The following is a 9,790-nucleotide window of genomic DNA, read 5'->3' as shown; positions in this document are numbered from 1 at the left end:
ATAACTCTGTGATGAAGGGTCTGACTGGAACAACGTAACAATATGCACATCTCCTCTTTGTATTGATGGTTCCCATAGTTGCCTCGAATTCCTGCCAGTAGTTGCAGAGAAATAGTATGGAAACGATTATTGATCTATATGCATACTGCATAACTAAGAAATGGCCATAACTCTGTTTAAGGGTCACCCCTGAACAAAGCGATAATATGCACATCTCATCTTGGTACTGATGGTTCCCGAATTAACGCCAGGCGTTGCAAGGAAGGAGCGTGGAAAATATTATTGCTCTATATGCATACTGCATAACTAATCAAGGGCCATAACTCTGTGTTGAAGGTCAGATCGGAACAAGGCGATAATATGCCCATCTCATCTTGGTATTGATGGTTTCCATAAAGTTTCATTGAATTCAAGCCAGAAGTTAAAGAGAAGTAGTGCGGACATGATTATTACTTCTTTGTGCATACTACATACCTAATCAAGGGCCATAACTCTGTGTTGAAGGGTTGAGAGAACTAGCGTGGAAACGAAATTCGGCCGACGGATTGACGCACATCGCCAAAACAATATACCCCTTCTGATAAAAATAACTACAATGAGCATTAAAGTCATTTGGTTTATTGACATCATAATAGTTTGAAGCTATTGGAATATGTAGTCAACATTAATACACTGATTAACATTTATTTTGTAGATAAATCATTTTGTATTATAATTCACTGTTCAGCTCGAGAAGCACTTCATTTTGCTAAATGACTATTATGATAGAATAATATAGACATATGAGGGCTTTCAGTATCTTTTTTTTCTTCTTCACTTTTTTAAGGGGCGTGGGTAGTGCTGAGTAGGTAGAACAAACACAGTAAAGGTCATATGGCAAGCTTTACTGGTGAAAGATGACCTCAGATGTCCTTCTGTGTGTTATCTTTAGTGGTTAATGAGATATCCATGATGTTATACTAGAAGTTGCACACTAAATTTTAAGTAACTATTTGAAGTGTTAATTAAGCATATGCTTAGGTAAGAGAGACTCACTATTGAATAGTAGAGCTAAAAATTCTAACTACATATTGAATGTTGGTAAAGAACTAAGAACTCTGCAGGTATTTGAAACAAATCATTGATTTTAATACCCATAAAATTGTGAATTTACATCAATATTTGCAATAAAGTTAGCACTTGATGATGTTACAATACTTTGACATAAAACACGGACAAAGTACACTCTATGTCAAATATTAAGATTTTTTCAATGAAACAAGTGAATTTCAGAGGTTAAAATAACCTTTTCAAGTTGAAAATGGTTTAATGGTAATAGCCTAAGTCAATTTTCAAAGCTATTCACTTTTCAAGGCAATGACACCAATTAACTGTCCTAAAATTTTCCTAATTTCAGTATAATTATGCCAATTAAAATGCCCACACATTTTACTTGTACATGCACAGTGGGTGATTCAGTCACAGAAGGACTACAAGTCATAATATAATACATGTATATTGGAATTTACTCTGTCCAAAATATAACCCAATAGTCAATCAACCTGTTTAATATGAGCAGTGTTATAACAAAACCAACATAGTGGGTTTGCGACCAGCATGGATCCAGACCAGCCTGAGCATCCGCGCAGTCTGATCAGGATCCATGCTGTTCGCTATCAGTTTCTCTACTTGTAATAGAGTTGGTAAGCTAACAGCATGGATCCTGATCAGACTGCACGGATGCGCAGGCTGGTCTGGATCCATGCTGGTCGCAAATGCATTACGTTGGTTTTGTCATGACGCAGCTCATATGTATTACAAATAAAGTGTTTATGAAGGAATAATTATTTTTATATATAAGCTTTATATTGTAACAAATTTATTGAACACATTAGATCTGTGTTCATCATTAAATATGTCTGTGAATGGTAATCACACTGATGTTTATGAAGAAATTTAAAAGGTTTTAAATGGTATAAATCTATATCTTATGAAATATTTTTATAAAATGTATCAACAGTAAAAATATATTGGTTCCATTATTATATGGTTGATTCCCGAAAAAGTTGTAACATAGAATGTCTCTGTTATCTAACACACATGAATATTGTTCATAAACTGAATAAAATGTTACAGAACAAAATATTATTTGCTATTTCAAGTAGGATTGTATCAGTTTAGGATGATTTTGTGCATGCATCATTCGCTTTTTAAGGCAACTATCTACCATTTTTATTTCATACAAGCAATTTGGAAGAATTCTTTTTGTAAAATTTAAACAATAATTTTTGCAGCAGATATATAGCTTTATACACTCTAAATATCAGAGAGGAAAAACTTTAGCAAACAATAGTAAAACAAGTACAGCCTTTGTCAGGCTGCATGGATGTACAGTATTGTTTAGCTGTGTTCTGGTGGCACTGGCAAAGTCATTGTTGTGGCAAGCATTCAGAGAGTTAACAGCATTCATTTCCAATACAATCTTATATATATCACAATACAATCAAATTATGTCTCTTATTCTACTTGGACCCGCGACATCACCGAGAAATAGGTTGTCAGCTTCCTCCAGCCTCACTGTCATTCTGAAATATACCAATAATCAAATCACTAGTAGTTACGTAATACATGTATACAAAAAAACTACTTAGTCTAAGAGTTACTTAGCATGACTATGATTGAAAAACAGACTTACTATTGATATATAGATAGGACCTTAGGACATTGATTATTGCTATAAATACAGTAAAAAACAGAAACAAAGGCCACCCAAGGAAGAGCAAATCATGGTCTTCATATAAACAAGTGGCCTTTATTTGGAGGTTACTTCAGTCAATTTTATCAATGATTGCTTATCAAAAACTGACCATTATTTTTAAGTTATCTTGATTCAGATGTGGTCTTATACACAGGTTTAACTGTACAGAAAACTTCTATAATCCAGGTGCAAAAAGGAGTACCTACCTGATGCAATGTCTAGGACTAAGTTTGTCTAGTTTGCAAGCTTTCATATTTATAACTAGATTTTTACAAAAAAAACTTGTAAGGTATTATATACATGTGCATGTAATATGTTCTATTCATACTCAAGTCAACTAAAACAAACTTTCATCCTGTTCATGTTTCTGAACTAGTCCAGGATAAAGTGAGCAAGACAGCTCTATAAAAAAAGATTGATTTTGACATTAATTGGATATTAAGATTTTTAAAAAAATATGGATAGACAAAGTGAAATAATAACATGTTCTTAGTGGCATGTATATACCTTCTGTGAAAAACAATCCTCAAAACTGAGTGCTGTTAGCTCATAGAGCTGTTAAAATCATGAATACCAAGTGAAATGTTATTTCAGTGCTTTGTTTGTGCATCAAGGTACCTTTCAACTGTACCCAAGCTACAACCAAAAATAAACTATGATCAAAAGATGTTTTCCCTACTTATTGAATAATGACCCAAATCCATTTACAAGTATTTCAATTTTAGCAATATAAAACTTATTTACCACAATGGGCAAAAGTTGCTTCTTTACCAGTGCATATTCCCACAAATCTGACCTCATGTACTATTTAATATTTGAGTTTTAGACATAAAGTACTGATTCAAACGTTGTATTAAACTATGGCCAATGGTTTCTTTTTATATACTATGACTAGAGTTGATTCCTTCCCTATGATCAATGAACATTTAACTAAGGCCAAAAGTTTATTTATAACTGACAAAATTTACCTTACAAAAGTTCCCCCATTAAAAACCTAACTTCCTCCCCAAATATAACCATTGATCATCCAAATGATTTGATTTAATTTCCTTTAGACCAGGCGGTCAAAGATAGCCTACGAAAGTGCAAAGTAGGGTCCTTACCTCAGCACACACTAGAGACAGCTATGAGATACAAACCAGTCCCTAGCTCTTATTGAATAGATCCCATGGTTCTTTTACATGCCTAGTGTATAGCAATGATACATGCGAGGATTACCTGGGTTTCGTACCAGTATACCTCTAGATAGTGTTTCAGAAAAATCCTAAGGGTGTTACCCAGGATCGAACCTGGAACCTAGGGAGTGACAGTCAGTGGTCTAACCAACTGAGCCATAGCACCACCTTACAATGACAAATGATTCCCCTACCCTACACAAAGACCCAAATTATGAACAGATATTACTTTCCTCAGTTGTGAACCATAGTTACTTTCCAAGCTATAACTGAAAATGACTTCGGAAAGTATGACCAACAGTTGCTTCTTACATTGACTGAATATAGCCTTCAAAAACTTTTTGATTTGAAACAATGGCAGAGTTGCTTCCACCCCCAATTTATGAATACTTAAGTATAACAGACACTTGGTGTAATATCACTCTAAACAAACATTTTCTATTGATACTACTAGTATCCTAATTTTATACATTATGGTGCATTTTTTAATCAATTTAGAAAGTCAAGATGACCTTGCACTTGAAAACACAAAATGAAAACCTGTGCTAATAAAACCACACTGTATGTTTAATTTACCCCTTGCATTAATCCAGTAAGGCTTCTCTTTTCTTTTTCTATCCTGGCCTTCTCATTAACCTCCTTTTAAAGAAATATCATTGATATATTCTAGTGTCTACTAATAACCCACATTAATTAGCATGTTTACTCAACATTACCACTTTCAAACATTATTATATTAAAAAAATTAACGTTTTAATATCAATCCTGATAAAGGTGTAAGCCAAAACGTTGATAAATAACAATACATCAGAATGTGTGTGTTGTTGTTGATTTTTCTATCCAACAAGCATTATTATATAGACTTTGTCATTATTTAAAGTCGTTTTTCTCTGTTGGTTTAAATCTGAGAAACACAGTAAAGGTCAAATGGCAACTTTCCGATTTTACTGATGGAATTATCTTATCTTGTCATCTTGTCACCTTAGTGCAGTAAAAGGTTAACTCCTATTCAAAATAATTAGTACTTAATCTGTTATTGAACTAAGGTGACAATCTATTCCTTCATACTTTATCTAAAACACAGGTAAGCATCTGAGTAGAACCTGCAACTTTCACTATGGTATATGGATAGTCTCCTCAAAGGAAGGAATTCAAAGGTTTGAAATATTTTGAAATCGTAAAAATCATGTAACAGTAAGTTACTGTATACACGTTTCTGGTTTCCTAACTGATAAAATAAGAGACTAATTCATTTTCAACCGAAGTGTTATTCAGCTTCAAATTGCTACATGTAACTTGTTATAAATAAAAACAACAACAAAAAACTGTGTTTCAGCAATCTTCAGGGCTGAAAATGCCAAGAAAAAATGAACAATAAGCATTAAGAATGGCCTTATTCTTCAAAGAAAAATATTATGTCACGTGTCATACCATTAAGTGATGTATCATGTACCTCTCTACTCAAGCAACTTACAGAGCTTCTCCTATTTAGTATAACTTAAAAAATCCAAGTTTAAAAAAGAGTGGCATCAGCTGATGTACCTTTATTGAAGCTGATTCTTTCCTGAGTTCATTGAAAACTAGTGCCAAAGCCTCTGGATTTACTCCACTCTCACATAATCTCACTACTGTTGCTAGGGTCTCCATGTCAAGACCAGTATTCAGTATCTTAGACATCTCCATCAAAACTGAAATAGGAGGACAAAAATGATATTTTTCTTGATAATAATATTCTACAATATTCAACTATATTTTAAATGATTAAATTTTATAAAATATCAAATTTATTTTTCATGGAAAACAGTACAGTATGAATTTGAACAGCAAAATGACATAATCCTAAAAATACAGTTTAATTCCTAAATATTCCTAAATGTCAAATATAAAGTCATTTTGGAGCACATGAACCATCTAGCACGCCCAGCCCCCCTTTCAATGCCCCGATAAAATTTTAAGCATGGGTAATACTTAAGGAAGCACCTAATTTGACATGCAAGAAAACATTTTTTTGTCTATCTGGGCATGTACTGCTACATCTTGGCATGAACCTCAACATATAGTCTCATTAAATATTTTCATACACTTACAATATAGTCTTGCAGACATGACACAGGTCTCATGATTTAATAATAAGACAATCGATAAAAAAGGATTGTAGATTCTTGCATATCAGACTGGCGTTTCCGAGAGTTTTACCCATGCTGGAAATTTCATCTGGCATGGGGGGTGCCAGATGAGTCGCGTGCTGTACAATGGCGTGCTCAGGATGACGTCATTTTACCGTTATGAATGAAGTTGTAATTCATACACTGTTGTAAGAAAGTAGTTACGGTTGTAATTATATAAATTTCAATTGGAATTAAAGATAAAGAATTTAAAATATAATGGAATATGGTAGAATATGCAAGAAAAAATATCTGACATATGTTTGCGGTTAGGATCGGAATATCCGTCCCTCGGTCACATGCCCATGGGCAGTCACTCGGCAAGCCTCGTTACCGCCCAATGGGCGGGTCACCTCGGGACGGATATTCCGATCCGAACCGCAAAATATGACAGATATTATTATTCTAACAAGAACTGTTGGAGGACAGCGACGCTGGAATATTCGAAAAAATTGTCACAAGGGTGTTTCATTGAGAAAAATAATGCTTACCAATATGAATACATAAAATTGTCCGAAAAGGTACAAAGGCTTGTTATTAAGATGTTTTATCGAGTAAATCACTGCTTAATTATTATGAATGCATAAAATTGTCCCAAAAAAGGCACAAACCTTTCAGTAGTTATGGAGATACCAGCTTACAAACAAAAACTTAACCAAGAATTTCTAAGTCGAAAAAGGGGCATAAGTATGCAAAAAAGCAAATCAGAGTTATGGGGCTTGTGCCAATCATGTAAGATAATCACAGAGAACAAGTGTGTGAAGATTCAATCCATTCCCTTCAGTAGTTATGGAGATACCAGCTTACACGCAAAAACTTAACCAAGAATTTCTAAGTCGAAAAAGGGGCATAATTATGCAAAAAAGCAAATCAGAGTTATGGGGCTTGTGCCAATCATGTAAGATAATCACAGAGAAAAAGTGTGTGAAGTTTCAATCCATTCCCTTCAGTAGTTATGGAGATACCAGCTTACATGCAAAAACTTAACCAAGAATTTCTAAGTCGAAAAAGGGCCATAAGTATGCAAAAAAGCAAATCAGAGTTATTGAACTTGTGCCAATCATGTAAGATAATCACAGAGAACAAGTGTGTGAAGTTTCAATCCATTCCCTTCAGTAGTTATGGAGATACCAGCTTACACGCAAAAACTTAACCAAGAATTTCTAAGTCGAAAAAGGGCCATAAGTATGCAAAAAAGCAAATCAGAGTTATTGAACTTGTGCCAATCATGTAAGATAATCACAGAGAACAAGTGTGTGAAGTTTCAATCCATTCCCTTCAGTAGTTTTGGAGATACTTCTTTACAAGCAAAAACTCAACCAAAAATTTCTACATTTCCCTTTGCTTTTGTATGGAGTATTTTAATTGGTCCGAGGTTTTCACATGACCAATGAAAATACTCCATATGAAAACAATCTGCTGCGCCATTTTACTTTCATTTTGGATTGAGAATTTGACATAAAGGAAAAAAGGTGCGTTATAGTTTCATATGATGCTTTGATTGAACAATTACAATTAATAATTTAATTTTACCCTATTTAAATACGCAATACAACGAAATATTCATTCACTGTGAATTCAGTGTGTTTTACTTCTGAGAGTTATACCGAAACAGTGCAATCAAATCTCTTCTGAGTTTCATTTGTTATTTCAATCTCTTCAGTTTGGGCTTGAATATTACTTGCTACGTATAATCAGCGAAGGTGTCAGTGTTGTTTTCTAAAGAGTATTTATTTATCTAAGATTTGACACCAAGATTGTTAAGATTGGTGAAAATTTGATGAATATATGCACTGAAAATCAAGATGCTAGTGATTTTTCTATACAAAATGAAAGTAGAGTAAAATGGGCAGCACGAAATACCCAAATATACCCAAATACACCCAAATATAGCCAAATATTGCCCAAATATACCCAAATATTGTCTAAATATACCCAAATATTGCCAAATTATACTAAAAATAAATGTTTTGTACTAAAAAAGTGCTGTTTTAATCATGAACACAATATAAACTTTCACTAAGATATAATCGAACATACCCAAATATACATTTTCCTATCATTGTGTATTGAACCAAACTACTGTATATGTACTCCATTAAAGCTAATTTTTTTCAAAAATAACATGGACACTTGTATATGATATAAAATTTCAACAAAATTACACCTTAAAAACGTTAGTTCAGACAACAAATACCATATCCATATCTTGATTTAAAATTGCAAGTACATTCATAAAGAACGTACCTATATAGTAGATAAGCAAATGTCACAACTTTATTTCCTTACAACATCTTAACTGCCCATTTCAACGGAATGAATAAAAGTTATAGCAGGCTAAGTCATATTATTTTATAAATACTTATTTATTTCTCATTATAATCTATATTTTATACAAACAAAAATAAATATTGCTATATTTGGGTATATTTGGGTATATTTGGGTATATTTGGGTATTTCGTGCCGCCGAGTAAAATACCTTTTAATTTTTTAGTCATAAATTTATTTATTTTTTTCATAAAATTTATTTTTGTCAATACTAATGATGTTTGGATGATGTTTAAGGGTTTTGGGTTGTAGAGGGGGAACTGGGGTATAGTGTAAGACATGACCACACGACGTTCACCTGTGGTCATCACGATAACCACTATCAGAGACATACATATCTATGTCTCTGCCACTATTGTCTTCCCTTATCAAATACACCCGACAACCCAACGTAACTAACCAGGCCAAGTATCTTGGAGTAACTATTACACCAGACCTATCTTGGAAATCGCAATTATGCTCTATGAAGAGTGAGGCGATTACTGAAGAGTGAGTTGATTACTGCAGATGATGATGAAATACCATATCAACAACACAACCAAAATAGCCAACTCAACCCTAGCATTCCTGCGCCGAAACATCCGGTCAAGCCCACCGGATGCCAAAGGGGTGAAAGCCAAAACCTACAACAACAACGTACGCCCACGCGTCGAGTATGCCTCCTCTGTATGGTCACCTGCTGCTGACAGTCACATACTAGCTAGTAAAAGTTTCGTTTAGCCGAAATTCAGATTATCCGTTTACTACCCTTGTTGTAGATTTGCAAATTTTTTAATCTCTGTGCAAAATTTAACTCTTTGAGTTTTGAATATTAGACATCACTTCCAAGCTCTCTAACAAAATACGAATGCCTTTATATATTACCATCCATTGTTTCTTTAGCCGATGAAGACCGTTGTTGTTTTCCCGATTCGGACGCCATTTTTTGGTGTTGTGCGATTGAAACGTCGGTGTACTCCGTAGACCCCGGACGATTAGTCACAATCACTTCACAATAGGACCAGTGGAATCGGTGTCAGCAGGCTCTAAAGACTAATACGGCCTATATTTATATCATAATTATACTTATTAGTGAAATATTGATGAAATAAAATGCGTATTTTCATTTTCCATATCTGCAGGGAAACATATTTTCATGTCAAAAATAGAAAAATGTATATAATAACAGAAAATTCAGGTTTTTTTCTATAAATACAGGATTTATTTTCATCTTGTGGTATGAAAATAAATATTTCACGAGTGGCTGTAGCCACTCATAAAATACCGCCACTTATGAAATATTTATTTTCATACCACTCAATGGAAATAAATCCTGTATTTATAGAATAAAACTTAAATATCCTCTATATATTACTGGTACAATTGTAATAATAAGATGCAGTAG

General features: G+C 33.7%; 1 protein-coding gene across 2 annotated transcripts; it reads right to left on the bottom strand.

Annotated features, from left to right (window-relative positions):
- Positions 1-602: 602 nt before the first annotated feature.
- Positions 603-9,428, bottom strand: LOC132733839 (mitotic-spindle organizing protein 1-like). 2 transcript variants are annotated; one of them, XM_060720557.1, is made up of 4 exons: positions 9,271-9,428; positions 5,455-5,600; positions 4,489-4,551; positions 603-2,564 (listed from the first exon to the last, which is right to left on the bottom strand). In XM_060720557.1, the coding sequence occupies exons 1-4, from the start codon at positions 9,326-9,328 to the stop codon at positions 2,538-2,540; spliced, it is 294 nt and encodes a 97-aa protein (XP_060576540.1). In that variant the 5' UTR covers positions 9,329-9,428; the 3' UTR covers positions 603-2,537. The 2 variants fall into 2 exon arrangements, with proteins under 2 accessions (XP_060576540.1, XP_060576541.1); XM_060720558.1 differs by lacking the exon at positions 4,489-4,551.
- Positions 9,429-9,790: the final 362 nt, after the last annotated feature.

The sequence above is a fragment of the Ruditapes philippinarum genome, unplaced genomic scaffold, assembly GCF_026571515.1.
Source record: "Ruditapes philippinarum isolate M1 unplaced genomic scaffold, ASM2657151v2 ctg3702_1_1_1_1, whole genome shotgun sequence".
Taxonomy (NCBI): domain Eukaryota; kingdom Metazoa; phylum Mollusca; class Bivalvia; order Venerida; family Veneridae; genus Ruditapes; species Ruditapes philippinarum.
This window is presented reverse-complemented; position numbering and strand designations above follow the sequence as displayed.